Source organism: Arvicanthis niloticus, chromosome X (genome assembly GCF_011762505.2).
Source record: "Arvicanthis niloticus isolate mArvNil1 chromosome X, mArvNil1.pat.X, whole genome shotgun sequence".
In the NCBI taxonomy this organism is placed as follows: domain Eukaryota; kingdom Metazoa; phylum Chordata; class Mammalia; order Rodentia; family Muridae; genus Arvicanthis; species Arvicanthis niloticus.
In genome coordinates this window covers 66,952,202-66,971,289 of record NC_047679.1, presented here as the reverse complement: position 1 = coordinate 66,971,289, position 19,088 = coordinate 66,952,202, and the positions used below count along the sequence as shown (strand labels likewise).

The window sequence follows — 19,088 nt, the reverse complement described above, 5'->3', positions numbered from 1 at the left end:
CCAGCCCATTATTCAGTTTGTGACAGGGCCCAAGGAACAGTTATGGGGAACATTTTGTATAGGCTATTCTCAACAGTCTATTTGTACTCAACCATCTATCTTGTGGTCAGCCAAGTTCCTGAAACACAGAACTCATGACCAAGCTGACCTGTACTCTTGGTTCTGCTCAGCCTGTTAGGAGTTTCTGAAAATTTTCAACCCTTTTACTTTCTCTTACATGAATAAGAATCAACGATGTTATTTTGTATGTTTATAGTCTTTTGGGTTTTAGATATTGTCCTGCTTTAATTTTCTTGAGCATGATATACCATTAGTTTCCTTTTCTTTTGTCTTGCTCTTCAGAATGTTACAATCTAATTATTATGCCTTTGAAAGATTCACCAACAATCTACATCAATGCTCTGAGAATAGCTTGTTTGTTAACTGTTAAAATAAATTTCAGTTTTACTAAACTGTACCACATAGTAAATCATAGTGAATCAATTTTTGAAGAAGTATCAAAAGAGAATTTGAAATATGTATATTTAGTTCCTCTTTATTCAAACAAAAATTAAAACTACATATATTTAAATATATATTATTTCTCTTTGTATTAAAAAGGAGATATTTTGCCTTACATAACATATCCTGATTATGGGTTCCTCTCTCTTTACTCCTCCTAATTCTGTCCCACCTCCCCTTCTATTAAGATCCACTCCCTTTCTGTCTCATCAGAAAATAAGAAGTCACCTAGAAGATAATGATAAAATAAAATAAAACAAAAGTAATTGGAATTGGAAACAAACTGAAAGAAAAAGCTAACGAGAAGCAAAGATCCATTCACTCACACACTTAAGAATCTCAAAAAAACACTAAAGAAAAAGTCATAATATATAAAAATAAAAATAAAAAACTTGGTGAAGAACTGCTCAGTCCCTGTGAATTCTGCCTCTGTCTCTCTGAGATCATATGAACTTAGAGCCTCTTCTTTTTAGAGACTCTTCATGTCTTGGTGTCTTGCATCTCCTCTGGATATTACACTTGTTCAACCTCCTCTTCTGTAGGGTTTCCTGAGCCTTGAGCATAGAGATTTTATAGAGGTATACTATTTAGGTCTGAGTGTCCCAAGATTTCTCTGTCTGCATAATACTTGGCTATAAGTCTTGGTATTTGTTCTCATTTACTGTAGGAGGAATATTCTCTGATGACAGCTGAGCAAGGCAATATTCTATGATTATAGTAGAACACAATTAGGGCTTATTTTGTTGATAATTTTTTAATAAGAACAGTAATATTTTTTTATCCTAGGCCCCTAGTAACCCAAGCAGTATCAGGTATGGGTAACATCTCCTGAAGTGAGCCTTAAGTCAAATTAGGTATTAGTTAGTTACTACCACAAGTTTTTGTGTCACCATTGCCTTAGCCTATCTTGAAGACTGGACACTATTGTCAGTTAACCATGTGATGGCTGGGTTGGTCTTTTGCATGCAGAGTATCTTTTTTTACTAAAGACAATAGAATGAAAGGATGAAGGCTCTATGCAGTTACCAGCTTGACTTCTCTATATGCAATCAGTTGTATAGGTGTTCCTTCAGCAACAGAGCCTTGCTCTAAGTTTGTGGAAAGCAATCTATAAGTTTGGCAAAAACTTGGTTTGTTTGGATATTACCATAGAACCTCTTGACTAACAACTCAATTTGATGTAGCCCAAATCTGGTATTAGAAGCTTCATTTCCTGATACTAAATGGCCAGTTAGAACTCTCTCTCCCACATTATTTGGTTTTTCATTAAGATCTCCTTTAGACAAGTATATTTTTTAAGAAGTTTCAATTGTATTAAGTTTCCATACTACCCCTCAATTGGTCTTTAACTGATTTTTCTATCTTAAGGGAATTGATAATACAAATATTTGATTTTCTTTTCTAATTTTTATTTCATTGGTTTTTCTCAGTTATTTTCCTCAGGTCATTTTTAACCTCAATAGCTTTCTCTCTCTCTCATTTTAAATAATTTAATTTTACACACTTTACATTATGAGCACAGCACCACCTCCCTTGTGTCCACCCAGTCCCATCTTTACAAATCCCACCCCATTGCTCCCTCCCTACATTGGCCTCCTTGGATATCATTCCACTCTGGGACATTTAGGGCTAGTAGGACTAGGAACATCCTCTTCCACTGAGGCTCAAGGAAGAGGAATGAGATTTGGTTACAGGGAACAGAGACTGAGACAGCCCTCAAATACATTTATCTGGGGACTCAAATGAAGTTACACATTTGATACAAATGTGTAGGAAGCTTTGGTCAAACTCTTACATTCACTCTAGTGGACTTCAGGCAGTATTCTGACATTAGGCAAGAACTAAGAAGTAATTTCAGATAGAAATCTAAATCTTAGGCTAGAACAAAGAAGTAATTTTAGGCAGGAACCTAAATTTTAGTCTAGAACAAAGACGTAGGCTTCAGACATGAAAAGGACTTTGGGCTAGGACAGGAAAGTTGTCTCAGATATTTTGGTCATTCTGATAAACCCTTAGAAACAGGGATCATGGGAGTGTTCATGGAACTTTGTTTATTGCCTTGCTTGTTCTTTGACTATTTATGTTTATTGTCTTGCTTGTTCCTTGACTATTTGCATCTATTGTATTGCTAGTTCCTCAACCTAGAACTAACTTTAATACTTGCATGTAATTAAAATTGTATAAAAACAAAACAGAAGAGAGAAAGGGGATAGGGGTTTTCTAGGGAGGGGACATGGGTAAAGGGGATGGCATTTGAAATATAAATAAATTATCCAATAAAAAAAGAGAAAAAAATACTAATTAGCTAGGGTTTGAGTAACTGAAATGTACTGCTGAGGTAAAAACTCCCTTGGAATTATAGGGCCACACCACCAAGTCAAAGCTTTTTGTTCTTGTTGTTTGTCATAAAGATTTGTATATAGACCTAGGTGTTTTTGTTGTGGATGCTGTTCTTGTTTTGTTATAAACACTTGTTTATTTCTAAAAAATAAAATAAAAATTATTTTGTTATATAATTGGCTACTGTATTAAATGTATAGTAATGGCTGACTGTACATCCAAAGTAGTAGAGTGAGGCATCTAAACTGTAGCTTAGGTATATAAAACATGTATGTTTACAGTTTGTGCAAGTACACAACATGGTGTTTAAACAGTGATGATATTTCATAGCTATTCATTTCTTAACACACCTTCATCAAGTGACAAAATTATGTTTTAGGATAGCTCACATTTACATAGCTTTATTGTAGATCACTGGTAAAATATTTCTAGTTTACTATTATTTAATATTGATCTGTATTTTGTCAAACATAAAATATACTTCTCTATAAATTTACAAAAAATCATCACTTATGTAGGCTTTGGTGTTATCTGTGGTTTCATTCAAGCATTGATGTTTCTTGGAACAAATTGCTTGAAGATCAGGAGACTAATGTATATTCTGTTTAAGTTTTTCTTTCTCTCTGCAGCCTGACCTTTAAATACCAGGTCATGTTCTGTGCAAATGGATTTCCTCCAGATAAACTACTTCCATGGATTTACTCTTGTGACCCCACATGGCTGTAGTTGCTTTTGTATAGCCTAGTCTAAAAATAGTCATGTCATGACTGGTGTTTAGTATTTTGGGATTAATGTTTTGGTTTCATTTATGGGGAGTAATTTAATATTGACTGCCTGAAGAACTCAACTTTCCTCTGCTCTTTCCCTTGACATCATTTTAACCTCTATTCCTACTGTATTATGCCTACAGGCTTTCAGAAAAGGTAGGAGGAAAACAACTAGAGATATGCTGCAATTTTTATTGGAGAATTTTAACTGCTGCAGATGGTACTTTCTGGTTTCAGTAGTAATGGTATTGTGGAGGCTTTTTTAGGTTATAGTGTTTGATTTTATGGTTATTTTAGAAGAATGAGGAGAGAATTCAGAAATTCATGACAATAACTTTCCAAATCTTTTCCTCTTATCTCTATCTGTTAGTTTTAAGAAATAAATACATAATTTGAAAGTAACAATTCTTAAATGTTCTCACTATTCTGTTTAAAGAATCCTGACTTTAACACACAGTGAGAAAACATTAGGCATCTTTATGAGTACTTAAATTAAAATGGCCTGAGATAAGATTCAGAAGAAGAAGAAGAATATTAGATAATCTAGCTTCTGTAAGACATTTAAAACAAAGTGTAAGATTATATAGCTTGGCATGAAACAATACAAAGATAATTGAAAGAACAAAGGTGAAAGATTAAATATGTCTTGAATTCAGCTATAGTGATTCTTTTATAGGAAGCATAAAAATGAAGAGCAATACAGCATAATTAATGTCAGATCTACAATTGAGGGCAAAGATAATATGATAGTTTATTATTCAATAAAAAAACTCACTCATTTTTATGAGGTTCTACTAATACTGCATCTTGGTAATGTCAAAGCTATGAAAATTTTACAGAATATACACTTTATTTTATGTTACAAAGTTTGATGTTATGATTAATTTTTCAGATGTTTGGTTTCTTAATATATACTTCAAATATTTTTAAAATAATTACATATGGAAGAAAAATAGAAAGCCTCCAAAAAAATTGTACACAAACAGAAATATATGGTGATTACAACTCAGTTGTGTCTATTCAGAGTTTTGATTATTTCAACACAGAAAGCATGAGGTAAATTAGAAAAAAAAAGCTTATAAATACAATAATATATATGTTACAATAAGATACTGTTGATATTAAATTTATTTAAGCAATTCATTCATATAATAAGTACGGAATTCAATATTTATGTTCAATATTCCATTATTGTCATATGATGTAGGGCCATGAAAGGATTCTTGCTTTTGGTCAAAGTGCTGGCTGGAAAACCTGAAGACCCAACAGGTGTCCATTACCTGTAAAGGACAGGCATCTGTTCTGCTGCTGCACTCCCAGAATCCAGGCTCCTAACATGTGGCATGGAACTCCATTGACCTGCACTGTTCAGTCACATTCAGGGGAATACAGCTCTGCCCAAAGAGCACAGGTAGAGAGCATGACTATAGACCTCAGGCCCTCTACTTGTGCCCTTTGGGTGGAGCTGCATTGCCCTGAACATGACTGAACAGGCAGGTCAGTGCTGAGGGTAGGATGGCTGGGAACACTGAAAGTTCCTCCAGGTGGGAAGTTAGGCACCGTGGCTGTAGCTACAGCAGCTCATTAAACGCCTTCTCCACAGTTCCTCATGGCTTAGCCCCAATGACACAAGAAAGTCCTTGGGTTTCCAAAACAGCTTTATTGGCATAATGGATGATGGTTGAATCTGGATGTGCACCCCACTGAAACTCAGGGTAGACCTGAGTTAAATAGGGAGGGAGAAAGAGGTAGGGTCTAGAGAAGAATGCTTAATTGGCTCCACCCTCTGGCCTTCAGGCATCTCATTAGTATGTAAATCTCTCTAGGGCCTGAGGCTTGTTTCTCCTGACTGATGACCAAAGACCTCTCTGTGGGAGGGGCTGTGGAGGGGTGAAGCTAAATGAAAAGAACTAAGGCCCATGAGCAGAGCCAAACTCCTGCTGTCCAATAAGGGTCCAGGGTTACAGGCTTATGCTAGACCAAGCACCCAGCTGCTTCTTAGAGCCCACCACCCCACAATACACCTCAGTTGCTGTGATAAATATAGAGATTCTATTAGAATCTATGAAAGATACAGTTAGAAAGATATAACTTTACGAAAATATTTAATATAACATATTTTAAATCTCTTGTAGATTTCTTTTTTGTTGTTTTGTTTGTTTGTTTGTTTGTTTGTCATTATGTTTTTGAGACAGGGTTTTTCTGTGTAGCCCTGGCTGTCCTGCAACTCACTCTGTAGACCAGGCTGTTCTCAAACTCAGAAATCTGCCTGCCTCTGCATCCCATGTGCTGGGATTAATGGTGTGCACCACCACTACCCAGCCACTTGTAGATTTCTTTTTTTTCTCTTGTAGATTTCTTAAGATAATTCTATAGATATATAAAAAGCAATTCAAATTACAAATACACATCAGTTGCTATATGTAATATTTTGTGAAAGATGGTAATAAAAATATATCAATAAGATTTGAAATTATAAAATACTTGTAACTAACCTCAACTCAAGTAAAACCTAATCAAAAAGTGAATTTACTAATAAAGGCCACCAATAAAGTGGTATTTGCATAAATTATTTTATGAAGAGTGAAGATGAACATTATGTAAATCTTATTTTATCTCTCTCTCTCTCTCTCTCTCTCTCTCTCTCTATATATATATATATATATATATATATATATATATCAGTGATATTTCTAATTCTGAGCCATAGAAATTATCAAACTCACTCCACCCAACAAAACTTGGGTGCCTAATATCTTCTTCACAAGTGAAGGACTATAAGACCAAATCAGGGATAAACAATTTCCAATTATTCTGAATATTCACTTCTAACAAACATCTCTACCTCAACAGAGGAGACAAAGAGAAGGGTTTTCCTAATGAAACATTTAACATAGGAATGATTGTATCCAATTTATCAGACAACTCTTTATCTATTGTTTGATAATTAAAATTTAACGAAAAAAGGCCTTATCTATTTGATAAAGGAATTGTGAAAGAAGAGGGAGGAAACTAAATCCTTTTATTTTCTATGAGTAGCTGTTTTGGGTATAATCAAATTCCACATCATTAAGTCATTTGAAGTATGCATTCTGAACTATTTTAACATATACATATATTAGCATACTCATCCTCACAGTTTTAGACACTTTCTATCATCAGAGCAAAATATTCAATTTTTATTACCATTCCTCATTTTTCCTTAACTTTGGTAGCTATAAATTGTTTCTACTCTCTTTCCCAATTTCTATGATTATTGTGAAAATTTTGCATCAATAGAGTTACTCTATATGTGGTACTTTTTGTCGCCTCCTTTACACAGCACAGTAGGTTCAAGATTCATCCAGGATTTTTGGTCCAAATACATGTTTTTGTTTCTCTTACATATGTGAATAAGTGTGACAAGTGAATTCATTTTCTATTGTTTATATAAAAATCATCAGAATTTTTTGGGCTTATAGAAAATAGCTGTCATTTTGTTTCAGAATTAAAATTTAAATTATAAAAATTGTCCTCAACAATCTAAAATCAAAGGATGTGTTACTTTCTTTACAATATGGCTTAGTTATTTTTTGAGAATTGATAGGATAATTTATTTATGAGACCTTTCTGGTACCAGTAGACTCAATCATTTCCCCATGACTGTTGTTGTGGTCTGGATGGGTATGACCCCATAGACTCACTCATGTATTTGAATGCTTAGCCTATGGGGAGTGATACTATCAGGAGTTATGACCTTAGAGTAGGTGTGGCTTTCTTAGAGGAAATGTGTCACTGTCAGGTGTAAGCTGTCAGGTCTTCTATGCTCAATCTCTGCCCTGTGTGGAATCCAGTCTCCTCTTTGATTATTGCAAATCAAGAAGTAGAACTCTTCAACTCTTCCCCAGTACCATGTCTACCTGTATACTTCTATGCTTCCCTCCATGATGATAATATACTAAACCTCTCAAACTGTAAGATAGCCTAAATTAAATGTTTACTTTTATAAGAGTTGCCTTGGTCATGGTGTCTTTTTACAGCAATGGAATCCTATCTAAACAACTATATTTGCATGCTTGACTTTAAACCCAAGTAAGAGCTGTAAACATGGCCTATCAGTTAGAAATACTGGTTACTCTTCCAGAACACATACCTTTTATTCACAACACCTACATGGCAGCTTGCAACAATCTGTAACTCCAGTCCAAAGGAATCCAACACCTTCTTTCTTACTTCTAGTAGACAGGCATACATACATGTGATACATAGACACACATGCAGACAAAGCATACTTGTTAAATTAATTTTTATAAGAAGATGGTTCCAACTTAAAATTGTTATGTATGATAAAGCAAGAATAAAGTATACTCATTAGGAACTATACTTTAAAATTTAAATTTTTTTTTCCCTTGGCCAGTCATCAGTGCTAAGTATTCTCTTATAATGTGTGGCAGTGATTGGGACCTTCAGTCAGCCACTTGACAGAAAGAGTATACAAAAATTTCCTGTAGTGTACAGTTGCTAATGTATAATATTAAGCAGTTTGTGGGACCGTGAAAGGATAGCTTGGTTTCTGGTGGAGCACTGGCTAACAGAGAGTCTCTCACCCCAATGGGGTACTGCCCAGGCTTCTCTCCCCCTTTTTCCTCTTGGCTGTAGGGGTGGTCGAGCCCATATGCCCTTGAGTCTCAGTTCTTCTGTGGCTCCCAACAGCATCTGGGAGCCCAAGGACAGAGACCACTGGACTCCTGGTCAGCTTTCATTGAACAGGAGACCCTCACTCAGGAGCCCTAGCCCCACAAGACTTCAGGCTGAGACCTTCCCATGCCCGGGGCAGAGCCCCGGAGGATTTTCAGCCCAGTGTCCACAGGCGCCACATGGAGTGAACTCAGCCAAATTCCTGTGCTTCTGCCTCCCTGAGAGTGGCAGACACTAGGCATCCACAACTTCATCCAACAGGACTCATGCCCATGCATGAGTTAACAACCCCATAGCAGTTCATATGAAAGGGCCATTGATTCTAATTTTGCTAAAAATCACTGATATCACACTTAAGAATGCAGATACCCAATGAGTAACCAAAATTAGAATAAAATTTGGACTACTTACTTCTGTTTTACATGTCTGCTTTATTAATTTAAAACTTTGGGTTAGTTGCCTGAGGAATTCTTTGTGTTACTTACATAAGAAATGATTATTTTAAGGTTCCAATTCTTATATGAGGCTGAAGAATAAGATAAGAATAATTAAGATGTTGTTAAGATTCCAGAGCTGGAGGTCCTGCCACAAGCCTGAAATTCCAGAATAGAAAAAGCAGAGGCAGAATGATTGGCAGAAATTCAAGGCCGGCCTGGTTTATAACTGTAATTTCCCAGACAACCAGACACATATAGGAAGATTCTGTCTCATAAAACTAAAATATTAGTATTTCAAGGAGTTTCATAATCAATATACTATCATCAACATCATAAGCTTTTTAGCATCCTAGATCATAGTATAGGAATTTCACTGTTTTCACCCAGGTTTGCAAGAATAGTTGTGCCTTGTCGGAAGAACAACATGATGACATTGTTATCACTAATGGGAAAAAAAAAAACACAACTTCTCTTCTCCAAGAAAGAGAAAGCACGACATGACATGAACTGATGTCTCAAACCTTAGTGACTTCTGTAGTACATTTGAGAACTAGACCTGGGGTAATGATTAACATGACAAGAAATTCAAGACTGCCTAAACATAATACATCATGTCATTCCTGTGTTCTACTAATCATCCAATTTCAAGATAGGCTAAGGTCATTGCAATATTCTAAGTCTTTCTAGCATGGCAATAATTAAACTCATTTCTACTTTTCACTATTACTTTTTCCCTTAGGTTGTTGGAATTCCTTGATATCAGACATATTTTAGACTAGGAATTTGGAAATAGTTTAATTAAATATGTTTATGGCTTTGATATTTTCAGTTTATGATGAGTTTGGCAAATTGTATATCTGTCATATATCAATGAAAACCTATAATTGAAAAAGGATGCATATAGGCCATACAAGGCTCAACTCAGTTAAGTAACTCACACAGCCATTATCAGAGATACTTCCTCTTGGAGTAGGTGAGAACTAATACAGAGATCCCAAAATGAAAAAATATTCAAAGAGTGAGAGACCTTGGAACACTCAACACTAAATGGGGTGTATTCTTCAAAGTACTCCCTTCAATGCTCAGGAATATATGCCAAAGAGGGGCAGAAGCATTGTTAATAAACATTTAGACAAACAGAAACCAATGAATTAGGCATTAATTGAGGATAGGATGTTTGAGTATGCTATTGCTAAATATATAATAAAAACTAAATAATTAGGAAAAAGGTAGTAGAATTGTTCTTTTACAATAATAAAGCTTTTTAAAATAACTTTGTATTTACTTTTTCAATTAATTTTTCTTAGATTAAAAACAAAGAGTTGAGCTTTCCTACCTGGATGTCATTTCTTTATATCTACTATATATGTGAATAAGGCTTTATTCAGGATTTATTGAACAAATAAATTGAAATTTATTTTATTACTTTGAATGTTTTACATCATAAAATATATATTTGGCTATATTACAATATAACTTTTGACTATAAAATACTTTATGTGTGTTTTCAAATAAGATTTTTATGTAGTTAAGTTGATCTTGAACGCATAATTCTTTAGCCTATCCTCACTAATAATATATCATCATACTTGGTTTCTTTACCTATATTTTTTTGATAATGAGAAATGAATTTAGGACCACAAATATAGTAGGTATTTGCTATATCATCAAACTATATTCCCAACCTTCCTGTCTTTCCTCATTGTTCTGAATCACTTTAATTTAGATACATAATTTTTTTTTAAAATTTTTATTGGTTATTTTATTTATGTACAATTTAAATATTATCCCCCTTCCTGCTTATATTTTTTTTTTAATAAGAATTGCCTTATATCTAGATTGTCGGGACATAAAGTCACTTCATAAGTTAATGTTCTCTATATAATATAATTGTAATATATGAAATTCCTTAGAAATTGTTCACAGGAATAAATTTTCTAAGTTCCTTTGATTTTTAGAAAATAAATGCAGCTGGAAGGGTATCACAAACCCTCCACTCGGGGCCTTGCCTGGATTCAGAAAATGGCTGTTTAAAAGTTTGTGTTCCCATTACTATAAATTTTTGTTAGAATTACTCTTGTTGATTCCATGGTGTTTCCATTGCACTAGATTTCATGGGGAAAAATCAGGGAGCCTTTAGAGGTCTGACTGAAGTCCCCTTTCTCTATATATACTATGGCTGTGTAGCTTGTTGGTCGAATGGGAATCCTAATAGTGGGGACACAGATTTCTCTGACTTTTTTGCCTGCTTGTGGGACACTTTTCCTCCTACTGTGTTGCCTTGTCCACCCCTGATATGACGGTCTGTCCATAGTCTTATAGTAGCTTGTTATGCCCTGTTGGGTTGATGTCCTTAGGAGGCTTGCTCTTTTCTGGGGTGAGGTGGGGGGGGTGTGGGTCTGGTGGAAAAAGGAGTTGGTGAGAATAGACTTGAGAGGAGAGGGATGGAAATTGTGGTCATGCTGTAATATAGGAAAGAAAAATAAAAATACAATAAAATTAATATATACTTTTTATGCTCAAAAGTCAACTTGAAATGATTATAAAGTCTGTGATACATTTTATTAAGATACTTGTGAAATTATATACTGAATAGACTGCTGTAGCCAAAAGGAGGAAAGTAAATTTGATGCCAATTACAAATAACTTGATTTTTTCTATTGTCTAGGTTTTTTTTAACTTCCCAAGGTATATAGTATTGAACACTAATAAGCACTCTATCATATCTAAGTCTTAAAAATATGGTTCATTTTTATTCTGTTCCATTGCCTTAGTTTTCTTCTCAAAATATTAGAAATGATTGCATTACTAGAGATCCTACAAGTTTAATTGAAGATTGTTTTTGTAAAGTAAATTAGGCAATAAAGTGTACCACAAATATTTTTGTTCCCTAGTGCATAAAAATGTTATGTTTATACCACACTATTATCTGTTGAATGTATCAAAACAACATACCTTAATAAACAGTCACATATCATAATTTGAATTTACTTTATTTCTTGAAAGTGTTAATCTGATTGTAGATACAGAGTTCAGCAATAGAGTGCAATGCCCCAGGTTTGAACCTCAGAAAGAATTAAGAGAAAAATGTTGCTAATTATTCTAAGAACCCTAGGTGAATCTTAATGATTTTGCATTATGGAGAGTTTTGCTTGCCTTGAGATTTGTGAGTTCTAACTGATTAGTGTGGTGGTTCTTACTGTTGGGCTTTCTATAATAATTCCATAAACAGATAATAATGAAGCTTGCATGCATTTACTGACTCTTCCTCTGATGTTAGATTTCTCTGTATGACATATTTACTTTTTTAACGTTGTAATTAATTCTGTCAAATTCTCAATAGTTCAGCTAAGGTTTCTTAATATTCCATACACTTCATTTCCATTAAAATAGTATTAAAACTTCTTCATTTAGAGTCCATTTTTATCTGAAGAAACAACTTTTACTGTGCATCCAGAGAACGCAAGCTACTGATTCATTAAAGTCTTTGGGTAAGGTTTAAATAATGTCCATACCTTATTAGGATACAGTTCTTATTGTAATATTTTTGATATTTTAGCTGCTTCTTCCATTGAAGTCTTGATTTCTTCAAAGTCATCCACAGAAGTTAAATCAATTTGTATTAAACTTTTTGTGAATATTGAAGTTTTTCCCTCATCCATTGGATTTCAAATACTGTCACTGTCACTAGCATATAGAAGTATAAATATGTTCTGGAAGAATTGAATTTACTTTACCCAGGTCTACTGTAAGAATTCTGAATTTCACAAATTTTATTGCTTTTATTACAATATTTAAAAAGTAGAATGATTCCTTGGTGGTGGTGGTAGTGATGGTCGTGGTGGTGGTGGTGGTGTGTGTGTGTGAGCGTGTGTGCTATAGAAGGAGTGCTATGTTAGCAAGAGAGGACATGATTATAAGCTCTGTTGTCCTTATCATAACTCATGGATAAATAGACTTATTCTTTACTAACAGAAGTATTTTGTCAGTAACCTATTTATTTGTCTCAAATGGTATAAGGAAACCTTGGATATAGAATATTCAGTAAACCCACAGTAAATAAACATACTGTCATCTCAGCTTTGTTGCTCAATCCATAGGTTATAGACACAATAGATTTAGCTTAAGTCTTAAGAGCTCCAGGATTTTCAAAACAAACTAGCATTGAATTTAAAAGAGTATCCAGGTGCATCAACCAATAAAATGAACCTTGCCCTTTGATTTTAAAGCCAGATACTGACTTCTTTGCTGTGAAAATCCTAAATCTTATCCTCTTCCAAACAAAGCAAAAACAAACCTTCTTGATTGAAATTGTATTGAAAATGTATTATGTAGTATGCTTTGAGTTTTTCTATCTTATTTTATCTGCATTTATTTGTGATGCCAAGTATCATTTCCCCACATCACTACTTGTTTAACTTCACAGTGGTTAATATTAATATATCTCTCATAAAACATTTGGTATAATCTATATTATAATAATTTATGACTACATCTTAATCTCATTCATGGACATGGAACTCCTTGAAGTCAAGGACAATAATTTTTTTATTTTTATATTATCTTCTCTGATATATATATATATATATATATATATATATATATATATATATACTGTATAATTAATATATACAAATTATATATATATATAACTTATAGTTACATATATAGTCATACATAAAACTTATAAATAATTATTTTCAAATTATTTCAAAATAATAATAGTAACATATTTAAGACAATTGTTTTTGTTATTATTGAAGACCAGCCTTATTTTGTGGTGATCTGATTGGATGCAAGAAATTATTTCAATCTTTTTGTATCTATTAAGGCCTGTTTTGTGAACAATTATTTTGTGAACAATCTATTTTGGAGAAGGTACCATGAGGGGCTGAGAAAAATGTATATTCTTTTGTTTTAAGATAAAGTGTTCTATAGATATCTGTTAAATCCATTTAGTTCATAACTTCTGTTAATTTCATTGTCTCTCTGTTTAGTTTTTGTTTCCATGATCTGTCCATGGCTGAGAGTGGGGTGTTGAAATCTCCCACTCTTATTGTGTGAGGTGCAATGTGTGCTTTGAGCTTTAGTAAAGTTTCTTTTGTGTGTGTTGGTGTCCTTGCAATTGGAGGATAGATGTTCAGACCTCACTGAGAGCTCATCTTGGTTGATTTTTCCTTTAATAAGTATAATGTGTTCTTCCTTATCTTTTTTGATTAATTTTCATTGAAAGTCGATTTTCTTTGATATTAGAATGGCTACTCCAGCTTGTTTCTTGAAATCATTGCTTGGAAATCTTGTTTCCATCCTTTTACTCTGAGATAGTGTCTGTCTTTGTCACTGAGGTGTGTTTCCTGTATGCAGCAAAATTCTGGGTCCTGTCTGTGTACCCAATCTGTTAGTTTACGTCTTTTTATTGGGGAGTTGAATCCACTGATATTAAGAGATATTAAAAAAAAGATTGATGCTTCCTGTTATTTTTATTATTAGAGGTGGAATAATGGTTGTGTAGCTATCTGCTTTGGGGTTGTTAGAAGATTACTTTCTTGCTTTTTCTAGGTTGTATTTTCCCTCCTTATGTTGGAGTTTTCCATCAATCATCCTTTGAGTGCTGGATTTGTGGGAAGATATTGTGTAAATATGGCTTTGTCAAGGAATATCTTGGTTTCTCTATCTATGGTAATTGAAAGTTTTATCAACAAAACCAGGAGCGGGTTCTTTGAGAAAATCAACAAGATAGATACACCCTTAGCTGTTGGGGGCCGACTTTTAGCAGAAAGCACCTATCAGCTTTGCAGCCATCTTCAGCCATATACCCTGACATGTGACTTGGATTACAATAGCCTACAACAGCTGAGCACACTCTGATAATCTTGGTTTAGATACCTTGAGATTAAAGGTGTGTGAGATTAAAGATGTGTGAGATTAAAGGTGTGTGACTTAAGAGTATGACTTAGAAGTATAAAGATCAGAGTTAGAGACAAGGCCTAAGGGCATGATTAAAGGTGTAACTTAGAGGCGTGGCTTAGAAGTAAGACATATAAAAGGCAGAGACAGAACAGATCAGAATTCAGACTATATAGAGAGAGATTCATACACATCAGACATTAGGTAGAATCTGCCCTCACCCTCGCTCTTGCTGAACCCCGACCTGCAGACTGGAGCAGCAGCTTGGGCCGGGATACAGTGGCCGCCCAAACGTGGGTCGGCCCAGGCCTCAACATTTTGCCTGGGCTGCAACATTTATTTTGGCCACCCCAACGTGGGGCTAGTGTGGACCCCAACATTATTTTGGCACCTGAACAGGGACTCGAGCTTGGGCTTCAACATTATTTTAGTGCTCGAACAGGGACTCGAGCTTGGGCCCCAACACTTAGCCAGGCTAACCAGAGGGCACAGAGACAGTATCCAAATTAATAAAATCAGAACTGAAAAGGGAGACACATAACAACAGAAACTGCAGAAATTCTAAAAATCATCAGTTCCTACTACAAAAGACTAAACTCAAAAAACTGGAAAATCTAGATGAAGTAGACAACTTTCTAGACAAATACCAGGTACCAAAGTTAAATCAAGAGCAGATAAACCATCTAAACTGTCCATTAACCCCTAACGAAATAGCAGCAGTCATTAATAGTCTCCCCACCAAAAAAGGGCCAGAACCAGGTGGTTTTAGTGCAGAATTCTATCACACCTTCAAATAAGACATGATAGCCATTCTCTTCAAACTATTCCACAAAATAGAAACAGAAGGAACACTACCCAATTCATTCTTTGATGTTATAATTACACTCATACCTAAAAACTACACAAAGACAGAACAAAGAAAGAAAACTTCAGACCAATCCTCCTTATGAATATCGATGCAAAAATACTCAATAAAATTCTGGCAAATCAAATCCAAAAACACATCAAAACAATCATCCTATATGATCAAGTAAGCTTTATCCCAGGAATGCAGGGATGGTTCAATATTTGGGAATCCATCAATGTAATCCACTATATAAACAAAATCAAAGAAAAAAAAACCGACATGATCATATGACTAGATGCAGAGAAATCATTTGACAGAATTGAACATCCCTATATGATAAATGTCTTTAAAAGATCAGAAATTCAAGGACCATACCCAAACATAGTAAAATCATTATATAGCAAACCAGTAGCCATCATCAAAGTAAATGGAAAGAAAATTGAAGCAATCCCACTATGATCAGGGACTAGACAAAGCTACCCACTCTCTCCCTATGTATTCAATATAGGACTGGAAATCCTAGCTACAGCAATTAAACAACAAAAAGAAGCCAAGGGTATACAAATAGGAAAGGAAGAAGTCAAAATATCACTATTTGCAGATGATATGATAGTATACATAAGTATACATAAGTGACCCTAAAACTTCCACCAGAGAACTCCTAAACCTGATAAACAACTTCAGCAATGTGTCTGGATATAAAATCAACTCAAACAACAACAAGGACATTTTCTTCCCCTTTTCTTTCACATTTTTTTTTTATCAAAAGTTATATTTTTAACTTCAAAGTTAAGTTTTTGAAGATTTTAATTCATTGATTTGTATAAATCAATTTGTATGGTTATTTGTATAAAAATGTAACTGATAGTTACTTTAAGCAATGTTGTCGTAGGATTAAATTTTCTAAAGTTGTTCATACTACAGAATATTATCCATAGGGTGTTCACCCTAAAAATATAGAAATTATAGCAAAACTATTGTAGTGAGTAGAGGGGCATTGACCAATATATTCTGAATGGCTAGAAGAGATTCACTGTGCCTCATTAGATCAAAGTCCAACTGCTCTATGAAGCTGTGTAACACAGCCAGCTTCAGCCATTGTCACCATTCTCCCAACATGCAACTCTCCTACAGTATTCTAATGTGAACATCCACACTCACCTAAGGTTGACCCCACACGGACCCCATATTAAACCCATGACTGCTGTGCTTTTCGCTCATTATTATGCTCTCTGTGACGTCATAGAATAACCTTTAACTGTTATCCAGATATTCGTTGAAGGGGCGGTGTGCAGCATTGCTCGTGGCAGTCAGCGGCAGGAGGAGCCGGAGATTTCAGCTGTGTTTCCTTGCAGTTGTCTGGTCTCCCGGCATCACAGCCTTCCTGCATTTACAGCAGGTTCTTTAGCTCTTGGCCTGGAGCTACAGGAGTCCTCATAGCTCCACAGGTACAGTTAAGTAGCTAATGCCTCTCTCTCTCTCTCTCTCTCTCTCTCTCTCTCTCTCTCTCTCTCTCTCTCTCTCTCTCTCTCTCTCTCTGCCTCATTCATCACTGAATTTTGCTTTAATAACTTGACTTAGCCTCCTTCAGTCTGTCATTTTCTCATCTCTATACCCTAGGTGCAACAGAGCCTTTTACCAGCTGCCACACTCAGTGAAGATGTTTCGTCCTACTGCGGAGGCTTTGGCTATTAAACGAATCCAGAACGAGTTACTTGCCTTCTCTCAAGATCCCCCAGTTCAGTGTTCTGCAGGGCCAGTGGCAGGAAATATGTTTCAATGGCAAGCGACCATAATGGGGCCCCAAGACAGCCCCTATCAGGGAGGGTTTTTTTCCCTCTCCATCCACTTTCCGATCAATTACCCCTTCAAGGCCCCAAAAGTTTCGTTTATAACCAGAATTTACCATCCAAACATCAACAAGAACGGAAACATCTGTCTAGATATTTTGAATTCTGAATGGTCACCTGTTCTTACGATTTCCAATGTTCTTCTTTCTATCTACTCTCTGTTGTGCGATCCAAACCCAGACAAGCCTCTGGTCCCTGAAATTGCGAAGATCTACCTCACGGATTTAAAAATGTATAATACATTGGCTCGAGAGTGGACCAAGAAATACGCAATGTAATTTCAGCATGTTATGGTCATAATAATAAAAACAGGTGGTTGACTTTATCTGTCATGTTTTCTTTATTCATTTGAGCAAAATGACGCTTAAGTTTTTATAGATAGATATTGTATAATTTCCGAACTAGGCTAACTATGGGTGAGAGTCAGGGTGGAAAAGAAGGGAAAACGAATGGGATACTGGGAAGGCGGGGAGTGCCAGCGAGTTGAAGTGTATATAGATTGGGTATGGGGAGGTGGGAGGTGAAAGATGGAGATGGATGGGAGTTAGCAGGAGAGGGGGATGAGAATGAGAAGGGAAGATGGATGGGCAGTGGGGGTGAGAAAAACAACAGGTTGGGTGTGGAGGAAATTGGAGAGGACAGGTAGACTGGAGTTGAGGGAATGAATGAGGAGATATATGGGGTGTGGGGAAGATGGGAGCATGAGCAGAAAAGGTTGCTCTAGGACTACCATCTGATACAGAGACATACAGGCTCTGGGCATGCTGCTCTGAGTCTCTATGCATTGGTTCTATTGTATTTGCAAAGCTTCATTTCTTTGGTGTTCTTCATCCCTTCTGTCTCTTAAACTCTTTCACAAGGATTCCTAAGACCCAAAGGAATAGATTTGTTGTACGGGGAGCTGACAGAAGGCGGCTATCATCCTTTCAGCCATCTTGAGCCATATACCCTGACAAGAGATTTGATTACAATAGCCTACAACAGCTGAGTACACTCTGATAACATCCTGTTTTAGATACCCAGGATCTTCCCTTGGGTGTGTGAGATTTAAGGGTGTGACCTAAGGTGTGATTTAGAGATAAGACCTAAGGGAGTGACTTAAGGGTGTGACTTAGAGGCATGGCTTAGAAGTGAGACATATACAAAGGCAGAGGCAGACAGAAGAAAACAACAGATTATTATCAGTTATTAGGCATTTAGCACTTGGAAGAAGTAACTTGGAACTTGGAGGCATTAGGTACTAGAAAATAGGGACTAGGAACTCAAGATGTGGGACTTAGACTAGGAAGAGAGACTGAAGAATAAATGGGACTGAATCACACTCTGTCTGGTCTCCATTCTTTGAGTCTGTCCTCACTCTCTCTCTCTCTTGCTGAACCCTGACCCTTGGACCAGAGCAGTCTGGGGCAGTGCAGGCTCTAACAACTTAGCCCCCAAAGCTTTTGGCAGTGTGGGTTCCAACACTGACAGTGTTGTCTGTTACATTTTGGCCTCCATACATGGGGTAGAGCGGCTCTCAACATTTTTGGCCCTAAAGAGTGGGGCAGCTCGGACCGTAACATTTTTGGCTGGCACCCAACATGGGGCAGTGCAGTTCTCAACATTTCTGGCCCCCAAGCATGGGGCAGCTTGGGCAGCAACATTGATGGAGACACTTCATTTAAGTCTGAGTGTTCGAAAGTCTTTCTCACTCTGTATAAAGTCTGGCTGTGGGTCTCTGTATTTATTCCCATCTGCTGCAGAAGGAAGATACTGTAATGAT

The 19,088-nt window shown here is 35.8% G+C and overlaps 1 protein-coding gene across 1 annotated transcript; it reads left to right on the top strand.

Moving 5' to 3' along the window:
• The first annotated feature begins 16,781 nt into the window (after window positions 1-16,781).
• LOC117694488 (ubiquitin-conjugating enzyme E2 2-like) lies at window positions 16,782-17,620 on the top strand. Its single transcript, XM_034485419.2, has 2 exons — window positions 16,782-16,924; window positions 17,097-17,620. Exon 2 carries the CDS (start codon window positions 17,137-17,139, stop codon window positions 17,602-17,604), a length of 468 nt encoding a protein of 155 aa, XP_034341310.1. The 5' UTR covers window positions 16,782-16,924; window positions 17,097-17,136; the 3' UTR covers window positions 17,605-17,620.
• Window positions 17,621-19,088: the final 1,468 nt, after the last annotated feature.

What these genes read in the sequence shown, in the direction of transcription:
- LOC117694488 (XM_034485419.2), top strand. Translation starts at nt 17,137, where the DNA reads ATGTTTCGTCCTACTGCGGAGGCTTTGGCTATTAAACGAATCCAGAAC.